The sequence below is a fragment of the Scleropages formosus genome, chromosome 16 (genome assembly GCF_900964775.1).
Source record: "Scleropages formosus chromosome 16, fSclFor1.1, whole genome shotgun sequence".
NCBI classification, from domain to species: domain Eukaryota; kingdom Metazoa; phylum Chordata; class Actinopteri; order Osteoglossiformes; family Osteoglossidae; genus Scleropages; species Scleropages formosus.
In genome coordinates this window covers 22,671,407-22,693,031 of record NC_041821.1, presented here as the reverse complement: position 1 = coordinate 22,693,031, position 21,625 = coordinate 22,671,407, and the positions used below count along the sequence as shown (strand labels likewise).

Sequence of the window (21,625 nt, the reverse complement as noted above, 5' to 3'; positions counted from 1 at the left end):
TGGAGCCTTTCTTACATAATCACACAGCTTAATGGCATGTGCTGGAAGAAAGAATCTCAAATTGTCACATGCCATAACCACGAAATAGTGCGAGAAGTTAAAAGCTGACTTCAAGCTCTACTCGATTAATTTAGGCCATGCCAAGATAACTTTTTCAAGCCACTTAATGTTTTTCAGAAGTCTGGGAAGAGCATTCTAATGAATTGATCGCTCTGTCTGTTGAACAAATCACTCCTTTCAAAGAGACTAGTAGCATGACATGGAAGATACTCAGAAAGATTCAGATATGAGGCAGATAATGTTTACTCCCTTATTTGACCTTATCTTCAAGAAGAATTCTCCTGTGATCAAAATGTCTCAAGGTGGAGACAGAGGCAACGTTGTCCTGGAAATCATGCCGCAAGATCAAAATTTAAATTGTATCGTACAATTTGTTGTTATAAATCAGGGATTTACCATCTGGGCAAAGTAACAGCAAATAGAAAACTTGGGCTGTAGAGAAAGACAAAAACTAAAGGGAAATGCTTGTGATGCCATGCAGCTAGTTCCAAAAAGAAATTGCAAAGAATTTAATTCATTCTGGAATTTAACCAACATCAACTGTCTGAACATGAAGCAATATAGGCAGGAAGAGAATGGGTGTCAGTGTGCATTGCCCATTGTTTTAATACTTAGTGGAGTACTTTTCTACTCTAAAATGATCAGACCACATATGTTGTAAATAGGAATGCATCATCAGCTGAAACCGCTTGTCCCATGCATGGTTGTGGGGAGCCGGAGCCTAACCCAGCAACACAGGGCGTAAGGCTGGAGGGGAAACACCCAGAACGGGACGCCAGTCTGTCGGAGAGCACCTCAAGCGGGACTCGAACCCAGACCCACCAGAAAGCAGAGCCTGGTCAAACCCCCTGCACCACCACGCCCCCCCTACATAGGAATGTTTAGCTTCAGAGTTTTTTCATAATTTTAAACATTTTTGAGTCTGGAAAAATAAAGAATTATCCAGATGTTTCATTCTATAGGTCACTGGCATGTATGGAAAAAAGGTGTTTCAACAAGTCAATAATCATTTGATTGATTTTTAATGCATATATTTAGGTTGTTATGCTAGCAGGTTTGAATTCCACCTCCTACTGAGTAAGTTACTTACCATGAATTGCCCCATTAAAATTTATCGAGCTTTATACATGGCTAAATTGTTGTTAGTAGCAACTTAATTATGTTTGTGGCTGTTAAGATGTATTAAATGAAAAAAATTAAATTAATATTGATGATTTATTAGGAGTTCCTTTTAAAATTTATCTTCGAACAGCAGAAAATGAACTATGTGGGTATATTTATGATCACTTTCCATCCTCAAAAAAACTTTTCATGTCCTTATCATAGCATACTGATATGTTAGTTACCAGAGGAGTAATAAAGATGACTGGTAATGAAAATCAATTCTCAGCATATAAGTGTCTTATCGCGAAAGTGTTCAAAATTATATTTGGTGACTTTAAAATTATTTAAATGAACCCAAGGTGACAAGCTAATATACTTCAAATCAAGTGGTTGGCGCATTTGAACAAGGTAGCTGTTCCACTGCACATGTGAATGTCATAAGCAGTTATGGGAGGAAATCATCCCATCCCCTGTGTGAATTTGTTGGGAGTTCCCTGGAAATCTCTTACTCGCCCATGCATCCCGCTGGCCATTGTCACCGCAGCACTGCTGCTGGGATAATCTGCACTGCAGGCCGCTGGCCATGTGAGAAGCGGATTACATATTTATTTGGGGAATTTCATCCCAAGCTGCCATCTGTCGCTTGTATCTGGGCAGTGGGCATTTGCAGAAGGAAAGCACTGGCTCTGTGACTTTAACTCCCGACTTCAGGGAACGCAGGGACGTGTTGGTGAGGCAGTGCACCATGAAATTAGGAGCTGTCAAGGGAAAGTTGTACTTGTAGAACTCCTTAAGCTTATTATTTTAAAACTAACTCCCGAAAAGTTGAAATCATTTTTTTATTAATAAAAGAAACTTTTACATTTAAATGTACTTTCATTTAACAGGCACTTTTGACCAAAGTGGCGTACGATGAACAGTGTTTAGTCTGACCCCGTTGTCCGAGGTCACTCTCGATGCTGGACATCCAGCACTGCTACAAACACAATGCGACATGCAAATCATGCACATTATTCCTCACTAAGTATCAGCTGTATCTCAGACCGAACTGTCCAGTGATTGATTTGTCTTTGGTGTCATTGATTGGAGTCCCCCACTGTTGCATTCTGGGTATTTATCCATCAGATTTCTAGATTGTAGCTTTAATGGACGAACATGCAGGATTGTCTCCCCAAGGTTGTCTTTGTAGCTTGTTCTCTGGGCCGGTAATTGACCTCCATCATGGCTCTGTGTAGCGGCTTTTTTAGTGCTTGAAGCAAGGAGCAGACAGCCTGTTCTCCTCTTCCATTTCAAGTTCTAGAGGAACAAGAATTCTTCTTGGCTCAGTGTAGCAGGAAAATGTAAATAGCAACATAGCACCACCAAAACACCACCTTTTTGCCTCTTTTCCAAATCTGGGCATGTAAACCAAAATATTGATCAAAAAATATCACAGCTCTCCTTCGTAACCTCAATCAAATAAATCTTACAGAAACACGGTGCATGTGTTAAAGCGAAAAGCTGCAGAAACATGAAATATGTATTTAGTTCAAAGACATGAGAACTTCACAGTCACAAGGCTAAAGTGAATAGGTCTCTGTCAGATTTTGCCATGATGTAGGGTTTTTGTTTTTTGTGTGTTACCAATATGTATCTCCCACACAAAATGCAGAGAGGAGCGCAATTACTCTTTGCAAAATATAAAATATCATATGCCTAAATATTACCTTGCATATGAATGAAGTCACTGTCACAGTCTGACAAGACTGTGAATATTAAAAATAATTCTTTTATATAGTGTTTTGTTGACTGAAATATTTAGAAACAGAATCATATATTATACATATACACTATGTATTTCATATAAAATATATAGTGTAGTTCAAAAATTATAGTGTGTGTTATAAAAAATATGTCTATGCACTTCTCAAAGTTTTCTGCTTTGGTTGACATAATAGATATCGTAAAAATTTAACACACTGCTGTTATTTCTGGAAAAGTGGAATGTAAAAGCTGGAACACAGTAGAGTTCAAGGAAATTGTGGAAGAAAAAAGTGAAAAAATATAGTAACTCACCTTGAACACATAGCCCTTGGTTAAAGAAAGACAGATGACACAAATCCATCAGCTGCAAACATTTTCATTCAGTATCAGTAAGCAACAGGAAGTAAATTCAAAAACACACATTACAAACCACCTCTTCCAAAAACAACATTTTAACTGGAAAGCAGAATTTCAAGTCTAGAAATCAGCAGAGGAACTGATTAATGGAAACATCAGTCAGTTTATAAAATATTTATGAATATATTTCCCCCACTGAATGTTAACAGCTGTACTGCATTACAGTACTTTAAAGTAGTGAACAAACACCCTGTAATAATCGGAACTGTAATTAAAAAGCTCTCTTAAATTTTCCTATATTGGTGATACATTTAAAATAAACTACATCCACATGTAGGGACATATAATGGGGCGCCTTTGATTATCAATGATGACAATGATGATTATCATGGTGATGATGATGATCATCATCATAATTATCATGTTCTCTGGATCCTTTTTGGATTGCTTTTATTATATATAAAGAAATGTAACAGACACGGGAGGTTTTTTCTGAGTACAAATGAATTTCTCAGGGGATGCAATTCCAAGAAAGTCATAGTATCTTGCGAATGTTGAACATATTTCTCCGCACAGCCGAGAAGATTACCTGATAGACCAAACAATGTTAACTGATGGTAAAAATCAGTTTATATTTGCATCACTCTGAAGAATCTCAACATTGTGAATCACTTCATCTTGCAGGTCTGGGTTCCCAACCCCATAGGGAAATTTTCGGTCTACCCAAATATATTTTGCTGTCTGGCAGGCAAATCATGGTAGACATTCCAGATCAAGTGGCAACGTTTTCCTGTTTCTTTGTAGCAGACAATCAGCTGCCTCTGAATTGTATTTCAGCTGGTCTACAAGAAAGCAAAACGGATGATCTTATTAACACCTCCTGGCTGTTTCCCATAATTTGATGAGAGCAGCTCTTGGCGAGGCCCATAATCTACCGCAAACACTTAACTTTTATGAAAAGAATTAGGTCCTTGCAATACCCATGCGGTGTTTTAAAACAAAACAAAAAACTATAGTTTTGCAATCAGATTAGGGAGGGCACATCCACTGAGATAATGAAGGTTCCTGGTTTCTCTGTATCACCAACACTGTCAGCGGCCCTTAGTCTTCAGAGGACAGTTTGGTGGGTGACATAATTTGCCTGTTTTTTTTTCAGTTATTGTTTAGGAATAAAATTCTCAAATAATCATAACTACATTTAATTTCATAACTGGAAAATTAAACTGTCAGAAAGTAATATCACAAACAGGAGATCACAAAAAATTACTTTTAGAACCACAAAGTATCAATGTTTTCATCTAGAAGCATTTTCATACTGTGACACACTAGCGTCCCATAAGACGTGTTTTCCCCAGCCTTGTGCCCATTGACTGTGAGATAGGCTCTGGACAACCCTGACCAGGACAAGTGGTTATGGAACGTGAGCGAGTGAGTGAGCGAGCGAGCGAGCGAGCGAGAGCGCTTTTATACAAGTGCAGTAAATTTGAAGAGTTGATAATGCACCAGGCACTAGGGTTAAGTCTTTATTTTTTAGGGCATGAATTTCAAAGGTTTCTTTCCTTTGACATTATTCTTTATTCACTAAACGTCAATAGTTTCTGTTTAAAATATTGCTTTCATTTCTTAATGTGATTTTCTGTGTTTATGTTGAAGACGTCCCTTGAAATACAGTTTTCTCAAGTGTCGCTCGACACACACACACTTCATTCTCATTTTAAATCCCACATTCACCAGAAATGGTCTGTTGTTACAGCGCTGCTTGAACGTATGTGAAGTGCTTGTGTCCCTTAGATTTACCATGAAACGTTTAATCAATGAGAATCGGTTTCCCATGTTGCATGACAGGTGTGTAATGACCAATTCCATATGTTGGAATATATGGAGGTTATCGTGTGTGTAGTAGAAACACGGAAGTAGTGCAGGTGTAGAAATAAGTGAAGCCCAAGTTCTATTGTTTGAACCAAGCAGGTAAGTAGAATCAGGTGTGGAAATCATCGTCATTTATTTTAGAAGTTTAAAATTTCGATTTTTATTTTAATATTTTATACAAGAACAATGACCATCCCTGTAGGGTTCACATATTTTCAAGCAGCACTGTATTTAGCTCCATCTGTCACACACACAACCACACACACACCCTCCTAGCCTGTGTCTTGGCTCATATGATGTTCTTATGTTACTCGGTAATATTTTGCATATGGCTTCGTGATGAGGATCCAAGCTCCGGCACTGAATGGGCTTTTTGTTTGCCACGAGGCACACAACTCCCGCAGGCAAACGGCGTTCACACAGGAGTTCCCGGACCCGGCCCTGTGCAGCCGCTGTTTGCGTAGCGCTTCACAAACAATTCGCAGAATAGGTGATCACTTTCAGAGCCAGATCGGAAAAGCACTACATTATTTTGCTGCCTGCCATGGAAAGATTTACTGTTCTCACATTTCAGTTGTTTTACGCTTCTGTAGTCACACAGACTAAAGGTATTAGCAACAAAAAAACTGACATTTTAATTAAAGCAAATGTGACATAGAACACATGAGTGTTCCATTATGGATGTATTTATTTTTGTCTTGCTTGTCACATATTTATTAATTATTGTTCTCTGTTGCATTTTCATCACACACCTTTGTGTCTTATCGGCACATAAATGTTTTGTGTCGGTCTTTCAAACCACGCAACTGCAAATGCATTTTTAAATTATTTGCATTTGCATTATAATGCATTTTTTAATTATTTTCTCAGGCACATAGGAGAACATTTTTGTAAAGACTCAGAAATATGCACTGTAGAGTCTATGTAATTCATAGCGTCTTTACCCTGGTTGGGGCAGGGATTACGGTTTTGGCAAACAGGGCATGTTATATAATGGGATGCACAAGGTTTGATCTGTTCCCTAGTGATCGAGACCAGCTGAGAGTGTGAAAAGTGTGTACAGGGGTCATAGGAGGAAATAGATGAGTACTGGGGTGTACTGGGAATCATACTAATGTGCCATAACCACGTATGGCATGCTGTTAACAGTAAACATGGTCCTTCATTGCTCTTAGCAGGAGGGACATGAAGCGTCTGGAACAGTGTTTTTAAAATGGAAAGCACAGTCAAAGATACTTGGAAATAGGGGAACAGGGTTCAAAGAAGCAAATTCGTTATTTGCCTCTTTCCTCGTAAACCCCCCCCCCCAGCATTTACTGTTCTGCGTGCGCTGTCATAATTGGACAGATTTACGCTGTCTAAAAGAGGACACTGAAAAGAGGCCTGGGCACATTTGTGTGTCTGCGCGAGCGTTCGCATGTATTCAGAATTTCCTGTTCTCAAGGATCGTTGTGTTGTCTTGGAAACCTCGTGCTCAGGGCCTCCAGCTGCTATCTGAGACTGAGTGATGCCTTACAGCGGGAGTGGTGCCTGCTAATGAACGGGGAGGGTTTTTGTTGTACTTATTTATTTATTTTACCCCCCAACAGCCACATTTGTCCTTGATTAATTTGACACGTTTTCAAACTGGCAGAGTCCGTGGCCTCTTAGCTAGAACGGCTGTGCTAAGTGGAAGATTTATTCCTGTCAAGGTCGCACGGCGCTAACTCTTTCCAGCCTCGAGTGAGCGTCGCGTAATGTTTGTTTCGTACCTATAATGGACTGAAAAAGCAGTCAGTGTGACTAGAGATGTGTATTTTGGTAGGCGCAAGTGTGAGTTGAAGATAGAAAGTGTTGCTGAGATACACACTCTCGTTCTGAGGCTCACACAGAGGGTATCTCGGGTTTCTAGCCGCACTTTCCCTTCTCTTAAATTACATTATGGCAGCTCGGTGCAACACACAGTGCAAATGTTAACCAGCTATATTTCCCTGATAAATAATCCCTCATGTTGGCTCCTTTTCTGGTATTTTCTACGTTGTAAAAGAGAGTGATCTGGGAGAGGCCACTGCACGCTTGTGGTTGGTTTGTAATTGCTGCCATTTTGGAAGACATGAGCTCTGGGATTGTTCTCAACCTTCGGCTTCCTTGCTGAAGATCGTCCCAGGGACTCGGTTCGTGCTGGTAATGCTTTCGCTGTGGTCAGATCTGCATTTGATATGCTAATGTTTCACATATGGCACTTCTGGATTAGGCCAGGTCTTCTCTCAATGTTCCTTTGTTAATAATAACAGCTGTTTTTTTTTTATTTCCTGACTTGTCTTCCTGATCATTTTTTCTTCAGTAGGTGTGCTTGTGTATGATCTTAGCTAAAAAGGTGCCACAAGATGCCATCTGTTTTCACACAACAGGCTTTGAAAGTGACAAAAGCTTATTAGAAATGTATTTACATTTACATTACATTTATTCATTTAGCAGACGCTTTTCTCCAAAGCGACTTCCAATGAACACTATGTAGTGTTATGAGTCCACACACCTTATTCACCACAGTGACTTACACTGCTGGATACACTACTTACACTGGGTCACTCATCCCCACATCAGTGGAACACACACACTCTCTCTGTCACTCACACACTATGGGTGAACCTGAACAGCATGTCTTTGGAGTGTGGGAGGAAACCAGAACACCTGGAGTAAACCCACACAGAGATGGGGATAACATACAAACTTCACACATATTTACAATTAAAGTATATCAAAGATGCATAGGACTGGTTCATTCTTGGGCTGGATGTAAAAGTTTCATCTTTTCCACACCTGTGCAACATCCTTTATTTTAATTTAGATCTGCTAATATACTATATATACTATAGAGTAAGTAAAGCAGATCTTGTTACAAAGAGGATAGACTGAAATGATATCTTTAAGGAAGTCTGAGACAGAAGGAAGTATCATGCGGGAGACACAGACGTCAAATCACGACATATCTATTCAATGTAAAATGTTATCATTTATGAACAAAAGTTCATAAATTCACACCAAACTCTGTATGGCTATGCAATAAAAAGCAAAGCCTAGCTTTGAATAAAAGCCCTAGACATAAGATGACCTCTTCCAGTGAGGGACAGCAAAATAGAATGGGGTACAAATATAACATTTGACAAATACTCTTTTATTACTATGAGTATCTTTAATCACAGATCCTGTAAATAAGAATATTAATCAGGTTTACAGATTAAATTTGCCCATGTCAGTCCCTAGGTTTGTTGTGCCATTTCATTTGCAACATGACACCTGTACCAAAATGTAAGATATTTTAGCATTATATTTGAACACTTTGCATGACAAAGTGTCCTGAAGTTTGGACTGAGGAAGTTGCTAGTATCTGTAATATGATTGTGCCTTAGCTCATCTGTGTTGTCCTCTTTCACATGTGAAAATATGTTGAGTGTGCAAAGACACATATCCCCTCTGTTCTTCTTTCACAGACTAAAGATTCGAAGTTCTTCAAAGTGTAAGCATTCCCGCCTTTGTGTGTCATTTTCAGATTACGGAGTGGGAGCTCTCGGAAAAAAAATCTAACTCACTGTGTGCCAGGGACCCCAGGCTGGGTTGAGGCCTCAAGCTGACTGGCACTTCACCAGCATTGGCTATTGGGCCAATTGTACAGAGATGTGCTTCGCTGGCCCAGTGTTGTCTGCTCCAGCTTCTGGCTCGTGGCATCTCTGCAAGGCTGACAGAACTCCTCCATAAATGGGTCTGTCAGAAAGCATCAGTGACACACATGCAAACTTCAAACCGCTCAGAATGTGTGCACAACATGTTATGGTAGATTTGTGAACCGGTCTGAGACTGGAGTAGAGCAGTAGTTTGGATGGGTGGCACTCTTTTTTATTCTTCAACATCATTATTTATGGTTATTCATTTACATTTATTTACTTAGCAGAGAGTTTTTCTCCACAGCAACTTCTGTGAACTCTGTTTAGTGTTATCAGCCCACACACCTTGTTCACCAAGGTGACTTACACTGCTGGATACACTACTTACAAAGGATCACTTACATTAGTGGAACACTCTCTCTCTGTCACTCACACACTATGGGTGAACCTGAACAGCATGTCTTTGGAGTGTGGGAGGAAACCAGTGCACCCAGGGGAAACCCACACAGACACAGGGAGAGCATGCAAACTCCACACAGACTGAGCAGGGATCAAACCCATGTCCTCTCATACCACCCAGGTGCTGTGAAACAGCAGCACTACTTGCTGTGCCACCATGCCACCCCATATTTGGTTGATCACTTAGTCCAGAGTAATTTACAATGACCATTAACTAGTAATTAGGTGACATCTTTGTCACAAGCAACTTGCAGCACTAGATACACTGCACTAAACTTCCTACAGTCATTCACCCATTTATACAGCAGAGCAGTGTAACACACACACACACACACACATATTCAGGCTAAGGGCAATTTAGATCCCCCAATCCCCTATGAACTGTGGCAGGAAACCAGAGCACTCAAGCACACTGACAACATACAAACTCCACATACACTGATCTGGATTCAAAGCCACATCCAAATGCGCTGGGGGGCACTGGTGCTACCTGCTGAGCCACCATACCGTACGCTTATAACATAAGAGTGCTCAGAGAACAGGTGTTTTTAGGCACCTTTATGCACTTATACACTCAAATATAAAGAACCATTCGTTAGTTGCATCGTAAAACAGCTCATAACATTTATCACAGACCTTGATTGAAAACATAAGTTAAATTAAAAGAAAAAAGTAACAGTAACCATTTATCTGTGAACTCTGAAAAGGTTTTACAGGATGTACTGCATGTGTGTGTGCTGTTTTTTTGGACGGGTTAGAGGTATTTTTATTAATGATGATGGCAAGCATGTCATGGCCAATCCACACATGTCTGTATGGTCAGCCTTAAATCTTTTCACAGCTCCTCAGTCAAGTGAAGAACAAATGAATTATTTAATTAAGTATAGCTACCCTGCGATGGACTGGCGTCCCATCCAGTGTGTACCCTGCCTAGCCTATAACCTATGGTGCTGGCATACACTCCAGAGCACCAAACCCTGCCTAAGCGGTTATCCACAGGGTGAGTGGCTTTGTTCCTCCTTAGATTACACTATGCAGATGATCATTTTCTTCTACTTTGAATATTAATGTAATTTTGAGCAAATAGTTGAACATTAGACCGATTATTGCTTAATAACTCTTGCATTTCACAGTTTTTCAGTCCATCCAGCAGGCCCAAAAAATGGCACACCGTGGTTCTAGTCTGGCGCTAACACACCTGGTGTCATTTCTCAATAGATGATCAAGCCCTTGACCCCATGACTCAGGGATGTTAGTGCAGTTCTGCTCGGTCCCTTTGGGTTTACGGTATTATAACAGACAAATGTGCTCTTTAAGATGTTTGCAGTATGGTTGCCTCTCTAAAAAGCATATGCCCCGGAGAGTCACAGGGGAAAGCTGCTAAGGTCATTTCTGAATAAGTGTTGACACGAAAAGGCAGAGCCCTCGGCCCCGGGGAGTCGCCTGCCGCGTCCGCCACGGAGTGGCAAAGGAAGGCAGCGCATGAGGTATGAGGATGTGGTACGCCAAAGGGCAGAGGGTAAGTAATGTGGGCTGCTCAAGTCCCGCTGAACCTACAACAACAGGTTATGCCAAATTGCTCCTGCCAGCCTCACTCGTCTTCTCCAGAAGAGTTGAAGCCCCATATGAGCTGCCTACAACCAAATGGCACGTGAAATGAATTGTTTCTTCTGCCTGCTAAAAAAAAAAGAATACTAACACACGGGAGGAAGGAAAAATGCGCAAGCATAGCAGTGCTGTTTTGTTAACATTTTACATGTCTGTAGATTGCTTACTATCATAATCTTATTATAATGAAGTGTCGGAAGTACGGTAATGTTTAGGGCTGTCGCCTTGCAGCCTTAAGGTTCTTTAAAGGTTTTCTGAATCCAACAAGTTGTTGTTATTCACTGACTTACTTTCAATAACCCTTTTGTCCTTGCCAGGGTCGCCTTGGTCTGGAGCCTATCCCAGAGTCACTGGGTACTGGGCAAGGGTAGAGTGGATGGGGTATCAGTGCATTGTACGGTAGCTTTACACACACACAATACAGGCAATTTTACCTTACCAATTCAATTTAACTGCATCTTTTTGGACTGTAGGAGGAAACAGGAGCACCCAGAAGAAACCCACATAGACACTGGGAGAACATGCAAACTCCACACAGACTGAGCAGGGATTGAACACACGTCCTCTCGCACCACCAGGCGAGGCGAGGCCCATAATCTACCTCAAACACTTAACTTTTATGAAAAGAATTAGGTCCTTGCAATACCCATGCGGTGTTTTAAAACAAAACAAAAAAAACTATAGTTTTGCAATCAGATTAAGGAGCGCACATCCACTAAGATAATCAAGGTTCTTGGTTTCTCTGTATCACCGACACTGTCAGCGGCCCTTAGTCTTCAAGGGAAAGTTTGGTGGGTGACATAATTTGCATTCAATTGAACCGCATCTTTTTGGACTGTAGGAGGAAACAGGAGCACCTGGAAGAAACCCACACAGACACGTGGAAAAGATGCAAACACAGCCTGAGCTGGATTCAGACCTATGCCCAGACAGCTCAGGTGCTGTGCCACCCTATAATAATAATAATAATAATAATAATAATAATAATAATAATAATAGTAGTCTGGGGTATGGTGGTGCAGCAGGTTTGGCCTGTGCCTCCTCTGTAGTGGGTCTAGAGTTCGAGTCCTGCTTGGGATGCCTTGCGACAGACTGACGTCCCGTCCCGGGTGTGTCCCCGAACCCTCCAGCCTTGCACCCTGTGTTGCTGGGTTAGGCTCCGGCTCGCCATGACCCCGCTTTGGACAAGCGGTTTCAGTGTGTGTGTGTGTGTGTGTGTGTGTGTGTGTGTGTGTGTGTGTGTGTGTGTGTGTGTGTGTGTGTGTGTGTGTGTGTAATAATAATAAAATGGCACGGTGGCACACTGAGTAGAGCCTGAGTGGGGTGAGAGGATGTGGGTTCAATCCCTGCTCAACCTGTGTGGAGTTTGCATGTTCTCCCTGTGTCTGTGTGGGTTTCCTCCCACAGTCCAAAGGCATGCTGTTCAGGTTCACTCATAGTGTGTGAGTAACAGAGAGAGTGTAGTTCACTGATGTGTGGATGAGTGACCCAGTGTAAGTAGTGTATCTAGCAGTGTAAGTTACCTTGGTGAATAAGGTGTGTGGGCTGATAAGACTACATAGAGTTCATTGGAAGTCTCCTTGGAGAAAAGTGTATGATACAAATAAATGTAATAATAATAATGTCATACATCTGTGGCATGCTGTGACCCTATATATAGTTCATAGACTGTAAATAACTTGTCTCGCCTCAGACAGGTTGTTTGGTATACGTTACTCTTTATAATTAAAATTATAATTCACTAATTCACAGGTGCATATTATCATGTTTATCCCCTTTTTCATGTCAGTCATATCTGAACACATATCAAGATCGAACTTGTAAAATTATTTGCATCATTCGTCGTAACTTTCAGTAGCTGACACCTTTCCGAGAAGACTATTACAGCGATATTAGGCGCGTGTAGAGCAGGGTATTTTTGGGGCGAGCGCGGACTGGCCTCCCTAACCAATGCGCCACCTCCTGGCTGGAGTAACAAAGGGGGGAAAGGGTTTTTATCATGTTTATTTTACTTCGTTTTCTTCAAATTCTTGTGCCCTTCTTTCACATGCGCTCGAGCGCGGAGCCGTTGGGCAGTCGGCGCCTATTGTGTTAACCGCGCGCTCGGAAGCTCCACCTTCCGCGTGAATGTGCGCGTGGAGCTCGCCTGGCAGCTGTGCGCTGCGCGCTGAATGGGCAGCGCGCCGCTCCTCCGCGCGAGCTCCTCCGCGCGAGCGCGAGCGTCCAGGATCAGCGCGCCGCGATGAGCTCTTCGGCGGGGAGTTCTCTTCCGCGGCAAGTTTGACATTAGAAATAAAGGTGGTAAAAATCGTGGTGAGAAGAAGCTCGTCGGGAATCGAGCCATGGGAGGACAGATAACGAAAAACACCTTGTACGGTGAGGGGAGCACTTTCAGTTTATACCATCTCACCGGGCATTATTTAATTTAGTCCATCATCATCATGGCATGATGATACTCATATCTGTGTCACTCACACGTGTGTATCTATTATCTATATATGATATGTGTGTGCGTACACACAGACACAGACACACTCGTAATAAAGCTGTCGGTACCATGATTCGGGAAATTTAAATTATTGAGAATATTTTTACATTTAGGCAAAGTGTGATCATTGTGTTGATTATACAGTCAGTCAGTGTGTTTAGCGAACGACGACGGAACGTGTGTGTGTGTGAATATTGAACATACGGAATATATTATGATTGAGCTCTTACTGTGTTTTACTCTCCCGTCGAGGTTTATTGAGCAGAGCGACGGTGTCGGACAGGGCTGGAATATCGTGTAGCAATTGTTTACCTCGCCGTGTACTATGGTAACCTTGGAACGGAACACAGATCCAATAGGAATGAATGGGCGGCTGCGAAAGTTGCGAGACCGTCTTGTACTCCACTGATATACTGATATATTACTGATGCTTTTTCTGGAAAGTGCGTACAGATCATGACATGACAGTCAGTGAGCAAATCGGATAGATTGTGTGTGTGTGTGTGTGTGTGCTCCTCACGTTACTCTAATATTTAATTACATAAAGTAAGGCGTGTGCTCCATCCTGTCATAGGTTTGCAGCCCCTTTGGATATTGGCATATTTAGTGTCCTGCCAAGCAAGGTATTGCTGTAAAAATACTGGGAAATGAGCTCATACAAACAGAATTTTAGTTTCTTTTTATTTCTTCACTGCTGCCATAAGGTTAGCTTTGGGCTGATGAGCAGAAAGGGGGTAAAAAGCACAAGTGAGATTGAGGAGATGCTATGAAGTGCAGTAAGGAGCTGAACAAAGTAGCGAAGGGACCTGGTTGAGACCCCAAACACTCCTCTGGAGCGGCCAGTGGGCCACTTGTTATAGGTGGGTCACACAGCGGAACTCCATATATGAGGACCTGGACATGCCTGTTTAATACCTGTTATCCAATTAAGTCATTTGGATTCCGCATAACGAAGTAGAGCACCTGGCTGAACCTCATCGGGATCCTACCGGCCGCGGCTTTACGATGTTTAAAGAAGCGCTGCGCGTTCCATCGTTCCTTCTCCAAGGACGCACAGTATCATTGAAAGTCTTTAAAGTTCACATTTACAGCTGTGGGGAACGGGGTGGTGCCGCGGGTTTGGCCGAGGCCTCCTGTGTGGTGGGTCTGAGGTTCAGCTGCATATATTTCTCATGAGGGAGGTGTGGTGGCACGGCGGATTTGGCCGGGTCCCTCTTGCTGGTGGGTCTGAGGTTCAAGTCCTGCTTGGGGTGCCTTGCAATGGACTGACGTCCCATCCTGACTGTCTCCCCTCCCTCTCCAGCCTTGCGCCCTGTGTTGCCTGGGTTGGGCTGCGTTTTGCCGCAGCCCCCCTTGGGACAAGTGGTTTTAGCCACTGTGTGTGTGTATGTTTCTCCTGAAGTCTGTTTATAACAAAGGTGTGAGGTTCAACGAGGGATCGGACTGCCACGTTTTCGCCGTTGTGTTTCCGGTGTGAGACGTCCTTAAGCATGCCCCAGTTTAGGAAGGTATTGAGGGCTTCCACAGAACCTATCCTTCTCCAGGTCAGGTGTCCTCGTGTATGAGTCCAAGTGCTTCGGCGTTCCATATTGGCGCTGCTCGCTGGGCGTTTGCGCGGGACATGTACCTTTACAGCTGGACACATGTGCACATAACACTTGGTGACAGTTATGAGCAGTCGGCTCCAGCTTGTCCATATTAGCCACTGGTTTACACCGGAATGAGTAAAACCTGTCTGGGCTCTTTGCAGGGCCTGGTAGTCTCGTGATTTATGAATTGTTTACACGCAGCTTCTCTTAAAGGAGTCCAGTTCCCCCCCCCCCCATTGTAGGTGAGTTACACATAATAAAAACACAACACAAAGCATGGAAGGTCTTAACCACCGCTCTCTATGATGGGAAATGAGCAGCCTGCAAGAAATCTTAAACATGCTGCATCGAGTTTTTTGTTGGTATTTGTAGGCTGGTGTGTACGTTGGAGTGTGTGTGTGTGTGTGTGTGTGTGTGTGTGTGTGTTTTAAAAATAGACACATGGTGAACAGGTGAGGCAGTGTTGCCTCTGTCTTGTTTGTTCCGGCAGAGATCCCCAGCACGGTGTGCTCAGCAGTATTTGCGTCTTCAGACCCGCGTGTGTGACACAGCCACCGCGCCCCCCACTACTGCCTGTGACACACTGTCTGAACGCGCTTTGATTCAATTACTGTTTGTTCACATTTTCTTTTATCAGTGTCACTCAATTCCGTGATATATAGAGTGATCGATCAATATCTCAGCAAACACCGGGGGGGGGGGGGGGCATCCCCCAATGAGCATAACGTCACATTATACATATCAAACAGTTGAGTAGTTTGTGTGTAAGAAAAGACTTGTCGTCTTAACTGTGTCTCTGTTAGGAATTAACACAAATACACACACACACACACACACACACACACACACACACACACACACACACACACATTTTCAGAACCGCTTGTCCCATACAGGGTCGCGGGGAACCGGAGGCAACCCGGCAACACAGGGCGCAAGGCCAGAGGGGGAGGGGACACACCCAGGACGGGATGCCAGTCCGTCGCAAGGCACTCCAAGCAGGACTCGAACCCCAGACCCACCGGAGAGGAGGACTGTGGTCCAACCCACTGCACCACCGCACCCCCTTTAATACAAATAACTTTGCTAATTTAATGTCCATCCAGCCATCCATCCATCCATTTATTATCAGTTACAAGGTACAATAAGGTGTACACCCTGGGCAACACTTCAGTCCATTGCAAGATATACCGACTCATTCCATTTTTTAGTAAATAGTTATGTCTGAGTTAAATTTAGACCATGTACAGTGGGCAGTAAGGAGGGCAGATGATGTTTAAAGCAAGCTTGGGGACAGCTGGTACTGTAGAGGTTACAGTTGCTGCCATTGGATCCCTACCTCTGGCTGTAGTACCCTTGAGAAAGGTACTTATTCTAAAATTTATTCCAGTAAAATTACTCAGCTGTATAAATAGGTAAATAATTGTGAGTAAATTATGGAAAAGTGTAAAACATATTCATGTACTTGTGTATACTAATTAATTAGCTGTAATCAGTCCCTTGTACAAGTAGAGGGAAAAAAATTGAGTCTAATGTATCAAACCGGCTGCATTCAGAAACAGGAGAATTTTTATTCAGATGGTATTTTCCAATTTCGTCGGCACACTGCGGCAATCGCGGTAAATATTTACGAGCGTAGATCGTGTCTATAACCTGGGCAGGTGGCAAACTGTGATTTCTGGACAGTAGTAAGGATACCGCTCGTACTGATTTGTGTACAATATGGTCGTCAGGATAGTGAAATACCTTTCAGTTATTCTGAAGGTGAAGTATTTACGTTACTGTTGTGTCGGGCATTAACGAGCACACCACTGGAATGGTTGCAGACGTGCACAAACCATTCTTGAGTTGAAATATGCAGAAGAACATCTTAGTTGAATGTGCTTTAGGTCTGAATATGTATATAAGAGCATTTCATAGGAGGGAACCCAAGGATATTATGGGAAAATCTGGGAAAGGTCATGCTTGTACATATTTAGCGTGTGTTTGTTATTTTTTAAATTGTGGCCCAAGGGGTCCTTCATGCCCTTGCAGTGGCTGAGATTGAAACAACAATCTTCTAGATGTTTACGGGTCCTGTTCCATATTAATTGCCCTATCACAGTGCTGCCTGTTGCTTTTAACTTGGAGGCTCCAGCCTTACGCCCTGTGTTGCCGGGTTAGGCTCTGGCTCCCCGCGACCTCGTATGGGACAAGCGGTTCAGATGATGATATGATATGATATGATATGAATTGATTATGGCAGTTTTTGTCAGTCTTCTAAGTTTGCACAAATGCAGCATGAAGACATAAAAACTGGTTATTCCTGTTGTACTGTACAAGTGTAAATGTTTGCATTCGCATGTTTTTACTTTACGCTGCGCTTTTGTGCCACATTTTTAACAGTCATTTTGTATTTAAACAATGGCATAAGAGGGCTTATGGTCTTAAATTATGAGGTGTTCTAAACACAAGGTTAATTCGATGGTTTTATTTCTAGTGAAATGTAAGCAGCGGCACTGACAACACTGATAATAACACTGTGCTTCTTTTTGAGGAAATTATTCCTATCGACTTTTCAAAAAAAATTTTTTAAGACTTTGACCGCGTCACAGATTTATGAGTATATGAATGTTTACCCACAGTATTGCCCGGCTGTCCTGAGAAAGTCACTCTATGTCATTGCTGCGCATGTCTCTAAAAATATGAGGTGATATTGTCAGTGGTGTCAGCTGTTAAACGTGTTAGTTATTTGAGGATATAATAAATGCCCTGCACAAATGAGGGAAAAAAAGATTGGGAGTAACTTTAGCCGTTTCCCCCCCAAGTCCTTTGCCAGCCCGACACTAATCCAGTTAGCGAGAGCCCTCATTCTATCCGCTTGCTTGGCTTTCACAATTGAGGTCGACTCTGGCAGTAATGAAATATCGTCCACATACACAACAGCACTGTAAACAAGGCGCATGGCTTTATTTAGTGACTCTCGTGTTTTCCAGCCAGGTCTCTTGTTGTCACTGGCAACCTGTATTCATTGTTTTGTGAAGAAGAAGGCTTCTGCACATAATCACAAATTATGGCCAATAGCAGATAATCACGTAAAATCACGGATCACTGGAAAATGTCTGTTACATTTCTTTGTCTAGCACGCATAAGGTTGTGTGAGGTTCTTTTCGGGCCCAGGGTCTTGGGTCAGTGTTGCAATCATAATTTATGTATGATGTCATGATAAACACGTATGGATGGAAGCGCCGTAAAGTCCATTCAAATTCATAGGTCCGATCTACATGGTTTCCAAGGCAAGGGAGGAACCAAAGTGGTTTGCCAGCACCTTCTTTGGTGCATGTTTGGGGGGTGCAAACATGCAAGTTCCACACACTGCGAGCTGGATTTCAACCCTATACCCACCATGCTGCTCAAGGGCTGTGAGGCACAGGCTTTACCTGCTGGGCCGCGTTGTCCCCTGTAAAGATATATGTAGATCTGGGTAAAGTTATTGTTTTGGAGCCGTTTCACTTCTAGTGAGACGCAAACACATGTGTATGTGTAGTATATACAACATACACTGCATATGCTGTGGGGGTGTGGTGGCGCAGCGGGTTCGGCCCGGTCCTGCTGGTGGGTCTGGGGTTCCTTGTGGCGAACTGGAAACCCGTCCTGGGTGTGTCCACTCCCCCTCCAGCCTTGCGCCCTGTGCTGTCAGATTAGGCTCCGGCTCGCCACCACCCTGCTTGGGACAGGCGGTTTCAGACTGTGTGTGTGTGTGTGTGTGTGTGTGTGTGCTGTGTAGTATGTAGCCCTATACTATAGCACTAGTTACAAAGATCAGTGCAACAAAGCTTTCATTGTATATTTGTTTTATGTGCTGTTTTTCATCATTATTACCTTATTGTTTATTGTTATTGAAAGACAGCTTACAATCATGCCTGAAGCATGTATGTAAACCTGTAAACATGGGATTTCTCAAGATTCATCCTCAAAAGAAAACTTGGACATCAGAATGTTGAGAGATCATTTATTTTTTAATACTATTTATGGAGTAATGTAAGTCAAGAATTTACTTCTCCTTGAAGTTTTTGACCTGAAATGTATTTTAGTGGTATCTGTGTATATTTGCTTTAAACTGAATAAACAAGGCAATTTTTTTTGAGCAGATACAACTTAATGTATTGCTGCTTAAATGAGGCTTAATGCTTTTATTTTAGTATATGGCTGGTAACTAAAGGTTACCATATCCTACTTTGACTTGTTAGGAATTTAGTGTCTAGGATGTTTGCAGATCACCGTTTGCACAGAAAGTCATCAGGCAAATTAGGTGAACCATCAACCATCAGCCTTCAACTGTCAACCGTCAGCCATGAGCTTCAATGTGGTCACTGTGGGTGCAGCAAATTCTGGGAAATGCAAACTGAATATGTTCTGCATACAAGAAGTTTTCTTCCTTTGTGGATGGATACAAAAGTGGGATCTCAAAAGCTGACAGAAGTACAAGATTAATGCTGAAACAAAAATAATGTAAATTCAGAAATCTCAACAACTCAAAATGTTTGAGCTGTAATTTACAGTATACATGTAATACATTTCTTATGAAAGGAAAGGCTACACAGATAAGAGCGATATCTTAGATATACGTAGAGAAAAATGGTTGAATGTTTCGTGGTCAGAATGATCTGAATATACACACACACACACATTTTCAGAACCGCTTGTCCCATACGGGGTCGCGGGGAGCCGGAGCCTACCCGGCAACGCAGGGTGTAAGGCCAGAGGGGGAAGGGACACACCCAGGACGGGACGCCAGTCCGCCGCAAGGCACCCCAAGCAGGACTTGGACCCCAGACCCACCGGAGAGCAGGACCCGGTCCAACCCACTGCGCCACCGCACCCCCCTATTCATGACAATTCATTATAGTAAAAAAAAAAAAAAAAGTAAAGCACACTCTATTTAAGTGTTGAATAAGAATGACTTTCTCACATTACTGCTTCCTAGAAGCTATTGGTAAATTTCCAGGAGTGTTAACCTGTGAATTCAAAAGGACAGACAGATGGTTGGTAACGCAGTGCTAAAGCCATTGTGTTGGGGGGAAGGGGCGGAGTTGGGAGACTGTTGTATAACCAGAGGAGAAGTGCATATAGTCCAGGTGCAACATCTAGGGAACATGAACAGCTTTGGCCTTTGACCAGTGCAGGGGGCGTGTATTGGGCTCTGGCTCTCTGCTGAAATGGGAGATGTTACCGATCAGAAAGTCTATCACCAGCATTGTGTATTCCGTCACGTCCTTGGGGGGGTTGCTGCATGATCCAGTGTAGAAAAGCGGAGGGATGAGAATCCTTATGTAAGTATTTTTGCTCCTCTGTCAGCCATTGCAAGACTGGAGGTGGTTCCGCTGAGGGTGGCATCTCACAGTTCCTACGCTACATCTCCACATAGCGGCACACTCACTTGTGCTCCTCAGGAACTTGAGCAAAAGAGGCTGAATCTTCCTCCCACGGCTCTAGAGCACGGCTCTCAACTGGTGTCTGCTCCGGCTTCACATTTGCTTTGGGCTTTCATACATGGCTTTGCATGTCGAAAAAAGGAACCACCCAGTAGAGGCTTTCTTTTGGAAGCTCACAAATGAACAGATATACATTTGCATTCATTCATTCGGCTGATGCTTTTCTCCAAAGCGACTTACAGTTTAAATGTACCTGTACTTAATACGATTAACCCATGTAAACAGATGGGCCATTTTTACTGCGAAGGCTCAGGGTGAAGAACCGTGGTAATTGGTACTAAGGCAGGAGGTGGGATGTGAACCTGGATCTTTTGAGTCCCAAGTTCCTGGTTCCAACCACTACATCCAAAACATCTAGTATCATATGTCAGTATGTCTGCTGAAAAACAAATAATGTGCACTTCAAACATGCAAAATTAAAATAGCAAATATGGATCTTTTTAAGACTATTTATTTTTATAGAGTGCTCTTCTCACGCAGTGACACAGAGCACTGAGCAAAGAATTGAATGTACGTAAATGGTTGGCTAGCATATGTTAAATATGTTATTTGCATTTATCCATCTACTGTCTTTTTCCTGTTATAGAATATGTACTGATGAGTTAGTAAAGACACAAGTGGTGCGGCGTTAAGCGTTGTGTCTGGCCACTGATTTGAGTACACTTGGGCAATACTGCTGTGGGACAGGTAGGTGGCGTAGTCGTGAGAGTTGTTACCTTCCACTCGGAAGACCCAGATCTGATTTGCACCTCCAGTTATACTACGTTTGAGCAAGGTACTTACCCTAAATTGCCCCAGTAGAAATACCCTGCTGTATAAATGGGTAAATCATTATAAGCAGCCTAATGTTTTAAGTTGCTTTGGAGAAAATGTTGTATAAATAAATGGATGCAAAGTTTTGAAAGCAAAGTAACACACAAGTGTGCAGCATGTCTACTACTACTGCAGAAGAGCTGGGAAGGTGTGGTACCTATTTTCCTGACCAAACTTGTTAACCAGATGCCTCTTGGGCAGGGGGGGAAAAAAAGAGGAAAAACTAGTGTACTCAAACTATTGACTGGAACCGCAAGTATACTTTCGTTGAGTCCTACGAAAGTCATCAGTATGTCTGCACATTGCAAGTGGTGTCTTGCAGGCACATCTAACGTGTAGCCTTGAATATGTTCTGCTCCACTGGTGCTTCGTGTGGATTGTAATTTCAGCTCTGAAACAATGACAAATTGGCTTTGTATC

The 21,625-nt window shown here is 42.6% G+C and overlaps 1 protein-coding gene across 3 annotated transcripts in view; it reads left to right on the top strand.

Annotated features, from left to right (window-relative positions):
- neurl1aa (neuralized E3 ubiquitin protein ligase 1Aa) overlaps window positions 1–21,625 on the top strand; it is a 72,360-nt gene that overhangs the window by 16,072 nt on the left and 34,663 nt on the right. The window contains exon 1 of one of the 3 annotated variants that reach the window (XM_018750704.2): window positions 13,051–13,217. The exons of the other annotated variants lie outside the window; for them this stretch is intronic. Coding sequence (XP_018606220.1) covers window positions 13,184–13,217 — 34 coding nt within the window. The 5' untranslated portion in view covers window positions 13,051–13,183. Of the gene's footprint in view, window positions 1–13,050; window positions 13,218–21,625 lie in introns of those variants that run through there. 3 annotated transcript variants of the gene reach the window in all.